Source organism: Triticum dicoccoides, chromosome 7A (assembly GCF_002162155.2).
Source record: "Triticum dicoccoides isolate Atlit2015 ecotype Zavitan chromosome 7A, WEW_v2.0, whole genome shotgun sequence".
NCBI classification, from domain to species: domain Eukaryota; kingdom Viridiplantae; phylum Streptophyta; class Magnoliopsida; order Poales; family Poaceae; genus Triticum; species Triticum dicoccoides.
In genome coordinates, this window is record NC_041392.1 from 74509445 (window position 1) to 74529616 (window position 20172).

The 20172-nt window shown below is 43.3% G+C and overlaps 1 protein-coding gene across 1 annotated transcript; it reads left to right on the plus strand.

Annotated features, from left to right (window-relative positions):
- Positions 1 to 18070: 18070 nt before the first annotated feature.
- Positions 18071 to 19792, plus strand: LOC119332388 (protein HEADING DATE 3A). Its single transcript, XM_037605572.1, has 3 exons — positions 18071 to 18385; positions 18777 to 18838; positions 18945 to 19792. Exons 1-3 carry the CDS (start codon positions 18185 to 18187, stop codon positions 19213 to 19215), a joined length of 534 nt encoding a protein of 177 aa, XP_037461469.1. The 5' UTR covers positions 18071 to 18184; the 3' UTR covers positions 19216 to 19792.
- Positions 19793 to 20172: the final 380 nt, after the last annotated feature.

Below are 20172 nucleotides of genomic sequence, written 5' to 3' on the forward strand. Positions count from 1 at the left end.
CATTTAAATTGGTGAATAAAGCCGGTCTGGCCACCTTCAAATAGTTGCAACCAGAGTCTAGAAGCTCCCAAGCCTTCACATACTGTAAGAACCATGTACGGCTCCTATGAGCAGCCCTGTAGATAAACTGTAAATTCTCCAAATTCTCACTTTGTTAAAGACAATATCATGTTGACCCAGTTACAGAGGAGAAGGATGTACAGCTACAACAGTCCCAATGCCCAACACGCCACATCGACTCTACTTCCCCTGGGGGCTGCATGTCATGGTAACCCAGTAAGAGTAATGCTACATTTACAAAAGGTTACTTAAGTTTTTTACAGGCACGCCGATGTATAGGATTATGATTGGTAATAGTGGGAAGAAGGGGCCCACCCCAGTTAAATTCGAAGGGGGAATTATAGTTTAGAAAGTTAACTAAATGTTTGTAGAATCTTTGTAGGTCTAACATTATTGATCAGGTAATCTATAACTGTAACATAAACCTACTTTGCGTGGTAGAAAATTTTACTGGGATCCAATGAAGCGAAATCTCCGGTAATTCCAAGTTTTTTATGAGCTAAATAGGGATGCCAAGCTACTGAAAAGGTACAGATTCAACCTCGCAACATATAGTTGTACATATTACTCATCAACTTGTTCAGTTTGACCAAACAGAAAATTTCTCTTTTATGAAAATTAAGTATTAGGCCAGACAATTGTTCTAATAATCACAAAATGAGTTCCATGTTAATGCTTCATAAAATTAAAATTTTAAATCTATACTGAGATGTGACTGTCATTGTCCAAAAAAGTGTGACGGCAGCCCATTAGTTAGGTTATAACAAATAATTTGAGAGGACATTTATGCTGGTCACAATGGTAGTATAATAGATAGTACTCTATCATGCATGCATGCCAACTAGACCTTTTTTGCTGAGGTGACACGGTATTAAATGAGAAAAGAGATGATTGAGTATCATGATATATGATATGTATCATATTAAATGATGTAATAGTATGCAATGCATGCCAATAAATAAGGTCACTTTATGATACTATGCATTGTGGAGGTAATATTCTACACTAGTGTCATATACTTACATCATATTAACATATGATACTCCTCATTGTTAGTTGCAATAATAAGTGAAATTCACGTCACACACCGTCGCCGTGAAGTGCGAGAAGTGGAACAAGAGAAGGAGGATCGGAAGCATGTGAACATCGCCTCATTCCGATGTCCGCCGTTAGGCTGGTCGTAATGGGAGTATCATAAGCAGTATCATGCACGTCAACTAATCAATTTTGATGAGGTGACATAGAATTAAATGAAAAAAGAAAGTCTTGAGTATCATATCATGATACCGTATCATATTAAATGATGTGCTATTTTATGTCATGCATGATAATAAATGTAATGATACCAACATATGATAATATGCATTACGGATATAGTATTATATGCATGATACTAGTATCATATCATGATACCGTATCATATTAAATGATGTGCTATTTTATGTCATGCATGATAATAAATATAATGATACCAACATATGATAATATGCATTACGGATGTAGTATCATATGCATGATACTAGTATATGATACTCCCCGTTACAACCAGCCTTAAGCGCCTGCAGCTTGCACGTGCCCGAGCGTTATCTTTGTCACCTTGTCGGAGTTCTGTCTCCACATACCAGAGAATTTCCGTTGAAAGAGCTGTGCAAGTTGCAAGCAAAGTGGCGTCGGTTATCTTCCCGGGAGAAAAAGATATCCTCCGGCTGCATGGCCGCTGGAGGCCATGCAAACGCAGGAAAAGATCATGGCCGTTGGAGGCCGCGCAAATACAATCTGATTCTCATTGTAACATCTCCTTGTCCAACGTCGTGAAGGATTTAGATCCACTCGATCCTAGCAAGTGCCCTTTCTTTGTCATCTCAGAAAGTTGATTTAAATTTGAAAACCTGTCACACAATGTTCTTTTCGACCGGCAAGACTTCAAACAATGGATGTGACTTTTGGAATGCCTGAAATGCTACATGATTTTCACATTGTTTAATTTCGTTCAGAGGGTAAATAGCAAAAAACTACCAAAATTCGGGTTCGGGTTCTAAAAACTACCGCTTTTTGTGTGACAGATAACAGCTACCCACTACTTTGAGTATTTTTTTTCTTTTAGAAAACACTAGTTACCGCTTTTGGCCGAAATTGTTTTTCCCTATTATGACATTTCGCGTCCGCCCATTGGGTCCATGTGGCAGTGGTGCAGCATGGACCTAATGGGCGGGCCCGACATGTCATAACTAGGATCAGTTCCGGCCAAAGCAGTAACCAGTGCTTTCTCCAAAAAAAAAGAACCAAAGTGGTAGTTATCTGTTGAACAAAATAATAAAGTGGTAGTTATTCTGGAACCCTAATTTGAATTGTGGTAGTTTTTTTACTATTTACTGTTCCTTCAGGCCAACCAAAACATATAGTCATTATCCTTTCACTGACAGCAAAGTGTTTCTAAACAGCGAGATTGACGCCTTGGCTCAAATATATGTTACAGAAATGGAGGATTTCATGAAACATGTGGATCAAACAAAAAACTAATCTTTAGATGATGTGGAGAGGATAAGAAATGATTGTCGTCTCAATAACTCTACATGTAATAAGCCAATAACAGCATGTTCAATGTATAAATACCATATCTTTTAGCAAAAACATGTCACACAAGAAATGACTAATTAAATGATCGAAATAACTGGTCTCTCTTATTTAATACTCCTCTCTACTTTATCCTTTGAGTGGTTCTTTAGAACAATCTCGGGAGTGGCTAAGAATCTCGTCGTTGGCTATTGGAGCCACATGAAGCACAAATCACACGGAAAAACTGGATGCTCAAAATTTGAGTACCCCATCAGAGAGCAATGTTGGATATCAATAGACGGTAAGTAAATCAATAACAAGGAACACATAATTTTCAAGCGGAAATTAGTTTTGGTAAAATGTAGGGCCATTATCTTCATGTCATATCATAAGAAAAGTGACACCATATTCCCATTTACTAGTTTGAACAACCATTTTCCCCACTGGCATTTGTTCTTGATGTCTAGGTTCTCAGTCCCCGGTCCACCTTGACCTTTCTTCGGCCTACATATAATACTCCACTTAGCTAGCCAATTCAGATTTTCTTCATCACTTTAGCAAAAAAAATTGAATTTGTAATAGTCTATTCTTTTCCACGCCTTTATAGGCTCTTCGAAGAATGATAACATTAACATCAGCAAGGGTGTGAGTGCCATGCTGATTAAAATAATTCGCCCTTGATATGATAGCAACTTATCTTTTGAAGTGTTAAGATTTTTTCCGAAACGATAATTGATCCTTTCCATTTATTCGTTACACAACTTTCCGTCATTGATCCTCACAACCAGATAGTTGTTTTTATTCTCGTCCCCAGCCTCTTTAGCTTGACCAAAAAATCACTTTTATGGAAATTATTTTTAGGCCAGACAGCTACTAAAATATACACAGTATAAGTTTGCACTTTGATACTCTATATTTTGTTTCTTCTAAATCTAAGTACAGCAAGATGTGGCTGTCATGGTCCAAAAACTTTAGCAGCAATCCATGAACCACAGAAAAATAATCTAGGACAGACACATTTAGAGCTAGCATTACAATATGTGAAATTCGCGCTACGCCATCACTGGGCGTGGGGGAGAGGGACATGAGAATCATGATGGCAAATTGGCAATGACATGGAAACGTCTGCACATCACTTCATTCTGGAAGTTCTGCCTCCACACACAGGAGTATTTCCGTTGAAAGACCAGTACTGCAAGTTGCATGCAAAGTGGCCGGCGTTGTTGGCCCAGTCCCGACGCCGAGTACTTCCGGCGACGGTGATATGACCACGACAAATGACGATGACGAACCAACGCTATGTACGCAACAGCCTTTGGGTTTAATACTCAATGCAAGCACAAAAGATTCGGCGTATTGCCAAAGGCTCGTATCGAGCCTTATTACTTTATTGATCAACTCAACTCACGGTTACAAGGATAGGGGTACACCTATATTTATACTAGCTAGAGCACAAAACCAGTCGGACTAGATGGCAACACGTATACTACTTGAACACGGATAGCTGCACGTAGCCGGACTCGGGATTAACTCCAACAGGCGTTATCCTACAGGGAGAAAAAGATATCCCCAGGGCCATGCGTATGCACAGATAAAGATCCTCCCGGCCGCTGCAGTCCATGCAAACGCAGTGACGATACAGATCCTCCTGGCCGCTGGAAAAGACCTGGTGTTGGTGGCCGTGCAAATGCAACCTGATTCTCATGGTAATACCCCCCTGTCCAACGGTTTGAAGGATTTATATCTGACTCGATCCAAGTGCCCCTACCTTGTCATCTGGGAAGTTGCAACACAATGTTTGATTGTATAGTCGAAATTTCAAATGAATGGGCGTACAAATGCAACGGGGTAGATCTGAATTTTGAAATGTTTGAAATGCTATGGCACTTTTGCTTAGTGTAATTTCCTTTGGGCCAACTAAACACTGTCAATATGCTTGCATTGCCAACAATGTGTTTGTAAGTATTAGGATTGACGCCTTACAGGGGTTGTTCAAAAATGGGTTGCGCTTAAACCATGAAAACCAGCAATTAGTTATTTGTTCATATTAATTTTTCTTCACTAAGTATACTTTGGGCAAGCCCTAGTAGAAAATAAAACAAATTAAAGGTAGAAAAAGGTTTGAACGAGTTGAGTTCAAACTATTTTATGACCACCCATGGGCAATTATAAACCTATCTACGCACGGGTGCTCATAAATAGTTTGAACTCATCACTGACCATAGGAGCCAACAAGAAGCATGCATCACGCGGAAAAATTGAATGCTAAAAACTTGAGCACTCCATCCTGTAGAAAACAATAGATATCAACAGAAAATAGAGAATAAAATCAGTAACAATGATCGCCACCGAATCTTCACGCGGAAAAACCTTTCGGCAAAAAACCACGAGGTCATGATAGTGATCTCCGCGATGACATAAGAAGTGTTGCAAACACATTTACAATGAGTCAAAGCAACTCATATCACGCGACTTTTTTTCTTCAACAGGGAGGTTGTAACATTTTTAAGTGTGATATGAAAAGGTAAAAAAAAATACGGCAACAATCAATAGGGCTTACATAAAGTGCACTTATGTATTAATAATGTCACTCCCTCTTACATAAATATAAGAGCATTTAGTGATCTAAACACTCTTATATTTTTTTACAGTGGGGGTACCATTAAGCCGTCATCAATTGGTTGAGTAAAGTTTGTATGACCATCTCCAAATAGTTGCATCCACGGTCTAGAAGCTTTGAGCCTTCACATGTTGTAGTAATAACCATGTAAGGATCCAGTGAACCGGTTGGTTCTGGGATCATGAGGTTTGGGTGGAGGGAAGGGCGAACAGGGGGTACTCAGAAATTCAACCCGATCGATGTTGGTCAGTATCGTTTTTGGAAAGAGCTCGAAGCACAAGAGTGAGAATTTTCAAGCAGTTGCTATAAGGGGATAACCAAATCGGACAAATTCATAGGCTTCTTTCTTCCTTCTAATAGCGGGTCTTAGTCAGAATTGATTGTGACCCTCAATCTTCAGTTATCATATAGCTTGATCGAGCTTCCATATTGGCATTTATGTTGAAGTACTGCAGCCTGCGATGTGCAAGCAAATGTAGATATTTTTGAGAAATTGACAGCATCGATTCATTAATGTCTGCATATCGACGACCAAAGCGAGAGAGGTTTAGACAGTATAGCACACTCGACCAATGCAAAGTGTTCCCGGTTATGGACAGTTGAAGAGGTAATAGTACTAGTTTTCACCAAAAGGCTAGAACACGGAGAGAACTCTAGAGAGTGTCCAATGATATTATGGATCGATGGCGAAAGCTAGGGCCTAGGGCTAGCTCTTTCTTTCTCTTTTGTTCCATGACTAGTCAGACTAACCACAATGGAGAGTAACATACATTAGTAACATACACGTATTCTTAGACTATATTACTACCTTCATAGTGGGTAGTAACATAAATGTGGTAACATGCATAGCTTCATTTATTAGGTTATAGACTCATATTGCATTGGGACATCTGATGTTACAGTAACTAGCTAAGTTAGTACTACTACCTCTCTCCTCATTAACTCACTGTCACATAAGCAAATTTGCTGAGTTGGACTCGATATTACTGCTGAAGTTACTCCCACTGTGGTTAGTCTCAGCTCCCTTGGTCATATCATTATGGGCGACCGTAGCTCCTCTAGCGCGATTCTAGGTAGCGCGGGGGAGAGGAAAAGGTGGCCATGCAAATGCAATCCGATTCTCTGTGATCATGCTGGCGTCCTTGTCCAATAATGTGTAGCATTTTGATCCGCGCAAGCTCGAGCCAATCAAAGCTCCTTTTTTTATCAGCCTTGGAGAAAAAGCTGCCGGAATCTCCCCGGAGAGAAAGCTCCCTCGTGGCCACGACAACGACGCTGGTCCCGGCGGCTCGTGGCCGGAGGGGACGAGGCTTGCGGGCGCCGGTGCAACTTGCCTACGTAACCAGTGGCGCCGGCAGGGTGTAGTACGAGACAGCTTGTGGAGGTGGTGCCTAGACGATTGCTTTCATCACGTGCATCTTTCCACGCTGTACACATGCATGGACAAAGCAGCTAAGCCGGAGCATACATCCTCCCTCAGTTGGCAACGCGAGATGGCTTAGACTACCCATAGTAAGAGTAAGATAGATGATTACATTACACTTATCTAGACAAAATAGATAATGTGGCAAATAGTTAATGATGAAAGAGGCATGTATTAACATTGCTAGTTACTCAGACTACCCATAGTGGGAGTAAGATAGGTGATAACACCACACTTATCTAGATAAAATAGATGATGTGACAAGTAATTAATAATGGAAGAGAGGCATGTAGTAATATTGCTAGTTACTCATACTATGAGTAACATCACACATACCAAAACAAGATAAGTCTACAACCTAATAAATGAAGAGTTGCATGACATTCCACATATGTTACTCCCCACTATAGAGGTAATAATATAGAATAGTAACATATGCATGTTACTAGCCTAAGACATCCTTAACAAACATTGTTCCTCGTCTACATTCCGTAATGGTCTAATGACATAAATACTAACATTAAATATAACTAACGGGCATCACTGTGTGCGACTGCAGTGCGCAATGGGAGCGACACGCACTCGTCGCCACACACGATGGCTAAGGATCGTTGTTTTATCATCTGCGCCTTGCATGCGTTGCACAACAGTCGGTGGCACAGTATGAAGTGTGCCACGCCGCAAGACACCAAGCAAAACGTCCGCGCCATATGATTAGGGTAACTTTAACACATTAGCTAAATGTCAGTCGAATGACTTTCCAATTTGGGGTCAGTCAATTTTAAGAGCTCGCCGGAGGAAAGGAAGGAGAAGGAAGGGGCTCGCCGGAGGGCTGCCCCATTATCTATCTTAGGGTTTAGGGTGGGGTAGTGGTGGACGGCGGTGGTGCAACTTCTTCGGAGAAAAAAACCAGACGCGGGTGGGGCTAGAGGGATGGCCTGTGGCAGCGGCAAGACCGGTGATGGGGAGCGGTTCCGGGGGGGTGGGGGGGCATCCAACAGCCAAAAACGATCGACTGACTCAAATTTGAAAATCAGGCAACTGACGTGTAGCCATTCCCTAACTTTAATGCCTTTTCTAATTCCAAATCACAATTTCTGAAAAGTACAACTTCAGTTTGTGTAAAATAGAACTTTTTGAAAGGAGGGAAAACAATGCAAGTTGCACTTTTCATAATCAGCTTAGACATAAGAAAACCTCTGGCTACTTACGTGTAATAGTCCCCTATCTAGAAAGTCGTTAAATATATACTATATGGACTTATTGATACTTTGGATTGTGAGTTCAATTTTATGCCCCACTGGCTAATACTAGGAATTAGTCACACTTTTATGTGCGCTTGCACTTTTCAAGAAACACCAACTTGACTTAGGTATCTATACAAATCAGCCCTTGAAAGGACAAAACATGTCGTTGGCAATAAGAACCCAAAGGGAAGCAAATTGGCAGGATTTTCTCTCTTAGCCACAGCACATATTCATCTATTATTTGCACTATATGTGATAACCTTAGGGCATCATCTCCAACGCTAACCCAAAAATCCGACACTGTATCCGTCCGCGGATCAATGAGGACTTGTTCATAGACAGCGATGCGGGCACTGACCATCCAATCATGCCCGCATACATTTCAAAACAAAGCTTAGTTCGGACATGATTTACGTGAAACGGGCGATAATTTGACTGTTTAACTATTTATTTTTTAAACTTGGAGGCTACCTTATAGCAGACGAGATGACCTCGTACACATGCCGCCCTGACCAACTGCGCCATTGTCGCCGTCCGTGTCACCGTCGTCGCCGCCCTTCCAGCCACGGAAAGGCATGGGGCCGTGACAGTCTTGCCCAGTCGTCGCCTGGCGCTCATGAAGGAGCCGTTCCGCTTTCTTTTGCGCCATGTCGAGGGCCGCCACGGCCAATGCTAACCCAACCGTGTTGCCGTGTCGGCGGCCTTGTCCTTGCCGACATTGGCAAAGGTGTGGATGTGGACGTCGCTAGAGCAAGGATTTTACCAAACATGCCAAGATCCGGAGCCGCCGCCGCCACCTGCCGGCTTGAAGAACCATGACTTGGGCATGTTGTGTGTGTGGATGGAAGAGGAGGAGGAGGAGTTTAGAGATGCGGCTGAGCGTAGAGGTGTGGATGCGGACATCGCCAGAGCACGGATTATAGAGGCCCGACCAGGCCAGGTGAACAGACGGTCATCTCGCTTCAATGCGGCACAGCGGTTGGAGTTGGTTTCTCAGAAAAACGTGTCCGCTTTGATGCGAGAACACCCGCTAGGTCACATCACGACACATCAATGTCGGCGTTGTGACTCTAGGCCGGCATGAATGCAGCGTGGAAAGCGGATCATCCGTTGGAGAGAAAGTGCTAGAGAGGCGGGAGATGGTTTTGGTGGGTCGACGCATGCGCGTCAGCAATCCGGACGTCTGCAAAGCCCCCCGACCCCATTTTGTAGGAAAATGGACGTCTAGAACGGTCCGCAGCCGGATGCATATCATGTTAGATGATAAAACACGTGAGAACCGCACGGTCCGAACGAATGTGTGGGGTTTGAGGTCAGCGTTGGAGATGCCCTAGCCTTACATGTATACGGAGAAGCATGACAATGAAATGCACCACATACCATATTTCTGGTGTCCCGTGCCCTAAGTGAGTTTTTGTAAGGAAAAGGCAGGCCATCTGCCATTCAGCTGTCCACGTTTCACAATACTACACATGATCCTAGTGATGATTTAAATGTGAAACTTTTTTCTACAAACATTGAACCCTTTCTTGCATTTTATCAACGGTGCGCATGCATGACGCAACATTTAAACCGCATGCAAGCATGGATGTGTCCCGCTCGATCGTCTAGAACCAGCGTCCTCGCTAGACAGACTGTGAGATTCGCGAAGTCGGGTGGTAGTGGTTCTTACTTTTCTCTACGAATCAGAGGCAACCACCATACGTACACCACCATGCGTGCTCCCCGGCTCCACTTAGGAGCGAAAAGAAGAAACGGAACGCCGATGCCCGATGCGCAGCCACGTATTTTTGTGCGTGCATCTGTGCCGATTTGACCGGGCCTGTCTTTCCGGCGACAAGACGGACCGCCGGGCTCGCCGCCCGATACGTGTCCTCCGGCGCCCGAGCACGGCGCGGCGACACGTCACGCCGAGACCTTTTGGGACGATCAGGCGAGCCATGCATGTGATCGGGCTGCAGGAAGGGGGCTGTGAAACGACGTGCGCGGTGCCGTACTGTCGCCGGAAAGCCAGAGGGATATATACCTCCGGTTGGAGCTGGGTTCGTGCCACACGCGGGCGAGATCTCTCGGCGCGCACGGCTCCCCTCTCCCTCCCTCCCCGTATCGATGCGCTCCGGTGAAAATGGAGATATGTTTCACTTGGAGAGAGATATGGGGGAATTTTATCCCACAATACCGATCGAGCGAGCGATAGCAGCACGAGTTACATCTCACGTTCGTAAAGCAGTGCAGGATAGATTCGCTCCCAGGTTATCTGCTACGGAATATGAATATAATCCCAGTATCGTTGCTTATTTATCCTTGTTGTTTAGGGTACAGATATATATTAGATATATCCATGGTGTGTGTGTGTGTGTGTGTAAATTCTGAACCACACATAACTTAAAAAGAAGTCATGATGTGCATTCATCACGAAATGTTTTTTCATATGATATATATTCGGTATTGTAAATGCTCTTTTCTTTTTCTATAAACTTAGTCAAGACTATGAAAAATATTATTCACTATAATTTGGTAAGGAGTGATTAACTATTTATTAAGTCAAGGTGAATCATAGTCACCCCCTAAGTATGATACAAAATAATAGATCTAAAAAACTTTTTTTTTAGAAAAGGGGAAAAACCCTAGCCTCTGCATCAGAAAGATGCATACGGCTCATATTATTAAAAACAAAATGTGTCACAAAGTCTCCAACATGTTCAAGGTCTAAAAGACAACAAGCCTCTCAAACTAGCGTAAACAAAAAGGCACAACCGGCTGGCAAGAAAATAGAAGCACTACATGCCTATCCTATTACATGACCGTCATCCAAACCGGTTGAAAATAACCCGATCTACCATCTCCCATCGGGTAGACGCAGTAGCCAAACGCCCCCTGGCCTCCGTCGGAGTGAGTAGCGACCACATATGGATCAATGCTGTGGCCCTGAAGATAACCTGCAAAAAGTGAAAGTTCGTTGCTCTGTTAAAAACCAAATCATTTCTGCAGTTCCATACTGCCCATAACAAAGCACACACGCCAACACGAATGTGTCTTGCTATTTCCAGGTCTACCCCATCGAGCCATGTTCCAAATAACATATTGATAGAGGTAGGTGGAGTAATATTAAAAGCAATCTTAATCGAACGCCAAAGAATCTTAGCCAGTGGACAATCTAGAAAGAGGTGCCTGATAGTTTCGTTACAATCACACAAACTACACCTAGCAGAACCCACCCAATTGCGTTTTGCCAGATTATCCTTTGTCAAAATGACTTGTTTATGCACAAACCACATAAACACTTTAATTCGCAAAGGTACCTTAACTTTCCAGACGTGCTTCGAGCACGGAATGACACTAGTATTAATGACATCCAGATACATGGATTTGACCGAGAACCTACCATCCTTAGTCGGCTTCCAAATCAACCTATCTGGTTGCTGAGACAGCTGGACATCCATCAGCCTTCGTACAAGATGAAGCCATGCCTCCCAACGATCGCCTACTAGTGTCCTCCGGAAGCTAATATTGAGAGGCGTGGACTGTAAGACAGATGCAACGTATGCTTCTCGACGTTGAACAATGTTATACAGTGTGGGATATTGACGCTCCAGAGGTGTTTCTCCTAGCCACGTATCCTCCCAGAACCTCGTACTAGCCCCATCACCGACTAAGATTTTTACCCTGTTAAAGAAGAAGGGCTTGACTCTCATCAACCCTTTCCAAAACGGTGAATCAGTCGGGCGCACCGTGACCTGAGCCAAAGTTTTTGATTGAAGATACTTATTACGCAGAATTTGAGCCCAAGTAGCCTCTGTCCCGGACGAAAGTTTAAAAAGCCACTTGCTAAGGAGACATCTATTCTTGATCTCTAGATTTTCAATGCCTAGACCGCCTTGGTCCTTGGGCCTACAAATGATATCCCATTTGGCAAGCCTATACTTTCGTTTCAACTCATCGTTCTGCCAAAAGAACCGGGATCGATAAAAGTCTAACCTCTTCCTAACTCCCACCGGGACCTCAAAAAAGGATAAAAGAAACATAGGCATGCTGGTGAGGACCGAATTAATCAGAATTAATCGACCTCCATATGACGTGAGCTTCCCTTTCCAACAGCTTAGTTTCTTTTCAAATCGATCCTCAATGCACTTCCACTCCTTGTTCGTGAGCTTACGATAATGAATGGGTATGCCTAAGTAAGTAAACGGTAGCGAACCCAACTCACATCCGAACAATTGCTTATACGCCTCCTGGTCCTCACTAGCTCTTCCAAAGCAAAACAGTTCGCTCTTATGGAAGTTAATCTTGAGTCCAGACAATTGTTCAAATAAGCACAACACAAGCTTCATGTTCCTTGCTTTCACCAAGTCATGCTCCATAAAGATGATCGTATCATCAGCATACTGCAGAATGGATATACCCCCATCAACTAGGTGTGGAACCAAGCCCGAAACCTGCCCCGCCTCCTTAGCCCGGCCTATTAAAATAGATAGCATATCAGCCACTATGTTGAATAGAATGGGTGACATGGGATCACCCTGTCTTAGACCTTTGTGTGTCTGGAAATAGTGACCTATATCGTCATTCACTTTAATCCCTACACTCCCTTTTTGCGTAAAGGACTCGATTTGGTCTCGCCAAGCCTTGTCAAATCCTTTCATACGCAACGCCTGATGAAGGAAAGGCCATTTAACTTTATCGTATGCTTTTTCAAAATCCACTTTAAAAACCACACCATCAAGTTTTTTTGAGTGGATTTCATGGAGCGTTTCATGCAAGACGACCACCCCTTCAAGGATATTTCTATCCGGCATGAAAGCTGTCTAGGACGGTTGCACAACCAAATGCGCAATCTGCGTGAGTCGGTTCGTCCCAACCTTTGTGAAAATTTTGAAACTGACATTAAGCAAGCAAATGGGTCTGAACTGCTCAATGCGAATAGCCTCTGTCTTCTTAGGAAGAAGAGTTATCGTTCTAAAATTGAGCTTGAACAAATGAAGCTGACCAGTAAACAACTCAAGAAACATGGGCAACAGGTCATCTTTAATGAAATGCCAGCACTTTTTGTAGAACTCCGCCGGAAACCCATCTGGTCCTGGCGCTTTATTATTTTTCATTTGTGCAATGGCCTCATACACCTCCTTCTCCGTAAAAGGGGCAGTCAAAATCTCATTCTCTTCCGTCTCAAGTTGGGGAACATCCTCAACTCTTGACTCATCCAAGGACACAAAACTCTCTTCCGGAGGGCCAAACAGCTGCTTATAGTAGTTGGTAATGTAAACTTTCAGGTTTTCCTGACCAACTATCGTTCCTTCATCTTGTTCTAATTGAAAAATTCTCTTCTTACGATGCTTTCCGTTAGCAATCATATGACAGAATTGAGTGTTATCCTCTCCTTGGACAACCTTTCGAACCTTAGCTCTCAAAGCCCATTTCAATTCCTCCTCACGGAGAAGCTCTTTCAGCCTTAACTCGGCCTCCACTTTAGACTCCAACTCACTGGTATCTAAGACAGAGGTTTTAGCTTTTAACTTGATGGTATGAATCATCATAAGGAGCCTTTCCTTCTCCGCCTTATAAATTCCATTCGTATGCTTAGCCCATCCACGAAGGAACCTTCGCATATGACGAATCTTGCATTGCCACCGCTCAATGGGTGACCTTCCCCCCGAGTCTTTAGCCCACTCTCTAGCTAACAATTCAATGAATCCTTCTCTTTCAAACCAAGCAAGTTCGAAGGAGAAAATATTCTTATTACCCAAATGAGTTGGAGCCCCTGAGTCAACTAGTAGCGGTGTGTGATCCGAGATACCTCGTGTCAACGCCTGCACCGTTACCAGAGGAAACTTCTGTTCCCAATCGACACTCGCCAAAACACGATCAAGCTTCTCAAACGTCGGAACCGGTAGCGAGTTTGCCCAAGTGAATTTCCTACCCGAAAGCTCTATCTCTCTGAGATCCAAGCTCTCTATGATAGTATTGAACATAAAGGACCATCTGCCGTCAAAGTTGTCATTACTATAAATACAAAAAAAAGGCCAACCCAAATAAGTTGTTTTCTCAAAAGGAAAATTCATGTTTAAAGATACCAGGACATAGTTTGATCGAGCATGCATACCGGTCTGTTCCATCTTATGGGTGAAAATCTATGAGCCAGCTTTGGTGGATCAGGGAGCGATATACCGGTGCTTAAGACCCTCACCTCGTTGTTTGTGTCGAGCAACTGTTTTTGGGATCGGGTATCTATTCCGCCTATGGTTTCATCTTCGTATGGACAACTTGAAATCAGAGTTTGTAACAGAGATCCTAGATCACGGATGTCAAGATTTAGTGGCTCGCCTCACAAGATGGCTTGAGTTGGCATTCCTTTCGGTTGGTTGTGAAATTGATAGATTCACTGTGAAGCTATAAGAGGCGCTATGGCCTAGGTGATGCATTATTCAGAGATAATTGCTATGGACGTTGCCCTTAGGGCTTCTTTGGCTAGCGGGGTTGTAAAAACGTAGGAATAGAAAGAAACACATGAATATGATATGGATGTATGTGCAAAACAGATGATTAACAAACATAGAAATTCAATCAACTTGGGTGTTTGGTTCATGAAAATTGGAAAAACACAGAAACCTTAATAAACATAGTCAAATCAAAGTCAAACCACATGAAGATATATAGTTAGAATGTTATTACAATTTACACCATTAAGAGTCTTAGCCTCTGTTCTTTGTGCATAGGGATTTGAAAAAAGGTCCAAGTGGAAGTTAGAATTTCTGTGCTTTTCCTTGGAACTGGGATCAAAGAAAATGGCCACAATTTTTGGTTGCTCCATTCCTTTGAACAAAAGACATAAATAGTACCATCATAGGGGAAAATATTTCTATATTTTCTCTCCACTTTTCCTTTGGCCAAATTAAGGAGCCATTAGTTTATTATTTCCCTCTTAGATTTTGGAGTTGGTCAGTACACTAGCTGGGTTTTTTTTTCTGAAAGTAAGCTGGCCATTAATTGAGCTGCAAACGTACGTGTGTATACAGTCGCTGCATATTTGGAAAGGGAAGGCTAGCTAGGTGGGACAAAAAGGCAGAAAAGGATATGCATATTTCGAAGCTAATAAGAACTAACTAAAAAACAGATGTTTTTTTGGACTTTAGCCTCACTGGTCATCGATAAAAGGAAAGGTAGATGAGAAAGGGACATGACTTTTGTGCTACAGCATGATAGATACTGGAGAGACATACATGAATGTGCCTAGATGCTCCGGTCATTAACTGACAGTGAAGTTAGTAACTGTACAACTTTTTCACCACCAACGGTACAATATTCCAAAATATTTAGGTTGGTTAAATTGCAATAGGATAATTAGCATATGCGTTGTAGTATGCAAACAGAATGTGTGCAGAAAGAGCATCCGGATTCCTAGCTAGCATCTCGTACAAGAGGGATCAAGATAGACATATCAACTTTCTCTCGCCATTTATCTCTTTGAGTTTATTTAATGCATCTTTTGCCGCTTGGGACTTTAAATTTGACGTCTAAATTAAAAGACCATATGTAAAGTAAATTTTGTTACCATTATTTTTAGTCAAATTTTATGGTGCTGTGCATCAACCCATAAATACGATGGATGCAAAAACTCAGTTTTATAAGGCGAAGAATGATTTCTCCATATTACTACGGATTGATCTTCTGTTGAACCCCAAACACATATCGTCCATGGTGGGGTTGACTATCGTTGACATGCACCTCATAGGTCGTCAACGGAGATACAAACCAGACCCGCTAAGGGGATATCCACTGATGCCCAGGGTTCCAAAACCCCATAGAGCGAAATCCCCTTCTCCTCTGTCCGGTCGCCTTAGCAGCCCGTCAGTGACCACGACTTTCTGCTCGCAGATCCAGAAGGCTCCCCATCAGTAACACTGGAGCCTACTCTATAAACGTGTGAGACCACACTAAACATAATCTGTTGATAATCGTACTAGTCTTTGGATGTGTGTCCTAACGCCCTCAGTGACTAGAGAAATTAGATAACATCGTACGACTTAAAGTTCCGCAGATGAATCGCACATTCATTGATCCAAGTTGAGGTTGTATTTAGGGACAACTAAGACTAGATTTTTTGAAATATATGTGTTGTGGCCAATAAAATTATAATACGGCCAAAATATTTCTAGACATGCATATAAATATGATTTAATAAATTCCAGATTGAAATACTACTATCAATGTGGGTGCTCAAAGCTTTCAATGTTTGGATTAAGACATTTCCAAAGTGTCTTTGCATACTTGGATGTATTTTTTTACTTCTGGTGTTCTTTGTACTACCTTCACAGTTAATGAACAGATCGAAATTTTTTCTCAAAAGAAACTAAAGAAAATACATCTAAAAGTAAATAATTAGATGAACCTGAAAACCTAATGATATAAAATACTGCCAAAAAGGATATTTCGCTCTATAGCTCTTCTATAGAGCGTCTCATACCATTGACTATAAAATTTCCAATGGAGAAGGTATTTTTATATATCTAAATAGCAAGACGCCACTATTTAATTTCTCTCACATGCGCTTTCACATCACCTCAATTATTGGTAGTCGTACGACCTAAATTGTGTGGCATGTACTCATAACTATGTTTTTGTGCATTAATATGTCCATACAAATCATGCCACATCATCAATTTATGCATGCCTTTTTCCCTGGTGAATCAAGTCATGCACGTCGATCACACATTAATTTTCCTACGTTAATTTCTATGTGGATATGGATAGTATATGTGTTGTACCATTGAAGCAAAAACATCTCATTCATATTTCACATTTTTGTTAAATGTTGGTGTCGTCGTGTTAAGTTCAATTCAAAAAAGTTCTTTTTGTACCTAGTTGTCACGTAACTTATAGCTTCATTGTTCTCTAAATGTAAACCGAGAGCATTCCTATATTAATTTTAGATATTTTAAACACGTGTTTATTAATGGACCTCCATAGCTAGCGAACATTCGTCGTGAGGGGTGGCATTTGCAAACATTTTTGTTGGCAGTTTCTTCAAAGATGCGTGGCAGTTTCTAGGAGGAAAACTGAGGCAAAAAAAAAGACAGAAATTGCCATCTTTTGATCTTGCTTCGCAACTAAACCTGTCGGAAAAATGCTTTCGCTTGCCATCCCCTCTCCGGAAATGCTCGCCAGGTAGCATTTCTATTATTAATCTGTTTCAATATTATTTTCGCAGCTCATACCTTGGACTAAAAAAATCCAAAGGAAAAGATATAGGGTTGTAAAAGATGCGCTCAAAGGGAACCAGGGCAACAAAAGCGAGGGTATATTAAAAAGAAAATTAAAAAAATCAGAGAGTTTATTTCGAGCCCAGGGACAGGTGGAGCATTAGCATCGTCCTTGAGCCGGGCCCGGCTCTGTACATATATTCTCGCGGGAAAATGATCGTGGGGGGCTTTTTTCCTAATACGGCCAGCGTCCCGTGTAAGCTAACGTTTCGGGAAAGTCCGTCTTCTTCATCCTTTCCGACCACGCACACACCCAGCAGCAAGAATGAACCCTGTCCTCCAATGATCTCCCCCGTACGACCCATCCGAGGCTGTGTGATCTTGCTCTCCCTCCCCGTCGTCACCATGCACGTGAAACGGGCGGGCGGGCTTTCGACACCTTCCCAGCTACGGCCGGCGGCAGCTGATGAAGCTTACATCAAATCGAGCCAAGGAAGCATGCACCCCAGTCACCGTCTCGCACTAGCTAATTGGCAGACATTCCCTGTGCCCGCTTGCCGGCCGGCCGCGGCGTGACCGCCGGTCGGCCCAGAGCCCCGGTCGCAACGCAAACCTACACGCCAGCAGGAGCAGGCAGCCAGGCACGGCCTAGAAGCCACCATTAATTTGCGTGGTGATCATGATCAGGAGCTTATTACGGCAGACAGATGCATCCATCGGTCTCGCTTCTGCCTGTGGGGGTCAAAAGCGCTGCCGGTTGTACCACGTCCACAGAACCAATTCAATAGAGAGAGGCGACGAGATTCCGTGGCCACGCCAGCTCGGCAGCGCCAAGGAGTGCTAGAGCGGAGAGCAGCGGCTGAACTGGTCTGGACATGGACATGGACATGGAACATGCCAGGCTGAGCTTTTCGGCCCTATATAAAGTGGCCACCGGCCGTGGGGCAACACTCATCATCACCACTTCCTCAATTCACAGCTTACGCTTACTCCTGCTCCAGATAACCTCTGCTGCTTGCTCCCTCTCGTACCCTAGCAGCTAGCTAGCCGGTCGATCTACACTAGGAAGAAGGAAGGGGAAATGGCCGGGAGGGACAGGGACCCGCTGGTGGTTGGCAGGGTTGTGGGAGACGTGCTGGACCCCTTTGTCCGGACCACCAACCTCAGGGTGACCTTCGGGAACAGGACCGTGTCCAACGGCTGCGAGCTCAAGCCGTCCATGGTCGCCCAGCAGCCCAGGGTTGAGGTGGGCGGCAATGAGATGAGGACCTTCTACACACTCGTACGTACACAGTCACTATCTAATGCCTATATATATGTTAAGCTCTGAAAGTGCTCGCCACACGCACATGATCGATCGAGCTCTATATATAGTACGTGTGGGAAGATGATTCTCGATGCTTCTGTTCACAGCATGTTTGTCTTGGCAGGCACATGACTAATGCTCCATCTTGCATATGGCTCTGTGCTAGCTCTCTGGTGTTCATCATGATTTTCTATGCTTCTTTTCTATTCGGGGAACATTGATTTTCGATGCTTCTGTTGACATGTTTTATGTTTGTTCTGGCAAGCACACGACTAATTAAAGCTCGATCTTAAATATATGCTTATGCACGTAGTACTCTCTACGTCTCTAGTATTGATCATGATGTGCACGCGTGTACTGCCCGCAGGTGATGGTAGACCCAGATGCTCCAAGTCCAAGCGATCCCAACCTTAGGGAGTATCTCCACTGGTAAGTAAATTTGTAGCTCAGTTGAATAATTTCTCTTTCCCTAGATATACACACTAGCTCATGTGTGTGTGTGTGCGCGCGCGTGTGCATCTACATGTGTGTGCAGGCTTGTGACAGATATCCCCGGTACAACTGGTGCCTCGTTCGGGCAGGAAGTGATGTGCTATGAGAGCCCTCGTCCGACCATGGGGATCCACCGCTTCGTGCTCGTGCTCTTCCAGCAGCTCGGCCGGCAGACGGTGTACGCCCCCGGGTGGCGCCAGAACTTCAACACCAGGGACTTCGCCGAGCTCTACAACCTCGGCCCGCCCGTCGCCGCCGTCTACTTCAACTGCCAGCGTGAGGCCGGCTCCGGTGGCAGGAGGATGTACAATTGACCTACCCATGGCCCACGTACGCCACCCGCAAAGTCAGCAAATTATCCAACGTGGCTAGTTTACTAGTATATAGTTTGTCATAAGAAGCCAGCCACGAATTAATTAAGCATTATCTATATATTGGCAACACATACACTACATATATGCATACTATGATCGATGTAAAACTAGCCGTACGCATATATGCATATCAACGGCTAATTAATTAATTAAGGGGGGATGAACCCTAGATCAATGGCTTGGTACTGCACTATATATATAGTCTGCAATAAACTGATGCCAATAGTATACAGCACACAATATTGGAGGAGCTACACGCCATGTGCAACTTAGAGCTACCTGGTACATATCTGCAGGTTGGTCTTGACTCTTGTGTGTTCACTTATGCGTGCATGAACATCAGTCAATCATATAGACATAGTTATGCATGGGAGACAAACATGTAATTGACAGATACTGCTACAAGACACAGTGATATGTACACACTTAGCGCAGTAGCAAAGCACATGCATGTGTTGGGCCTTGTACAACTTCCTCATGATGATGGCAATATAATCAAGTGTCAAGTTATGTATGAGACCGGTGGCTTCTCTGTGATGATGAACAATATTAATGTCTGGTGCGCTAGCTCATCAATCTGTGTCTTATACTAGATGCTAGCTGGGTAGCGTCTCTTTCATTGAGTTCCACGATCTGCCGTCCTAGGTTTCAGAAATATCTTGTAGTATCATGCTTCAGAAATATATTTCAGAAGTTTCTTGCTTCCCAGCACCCAAAGTGCATACAATGATCGGTTCATCATCAGCACTTTGCTCCTTTCCAACTTCAAAGTGAGCATGCATATATCGACAACCTTTTTAACTCTTTCCAGGCATGGCTTGATTCGACTTTGTCAGCTCTTGTCATTCAGCTTCCTTTCTCTTCTCTCATCTCGTCTTTTGGGTAGATGGCATTAGG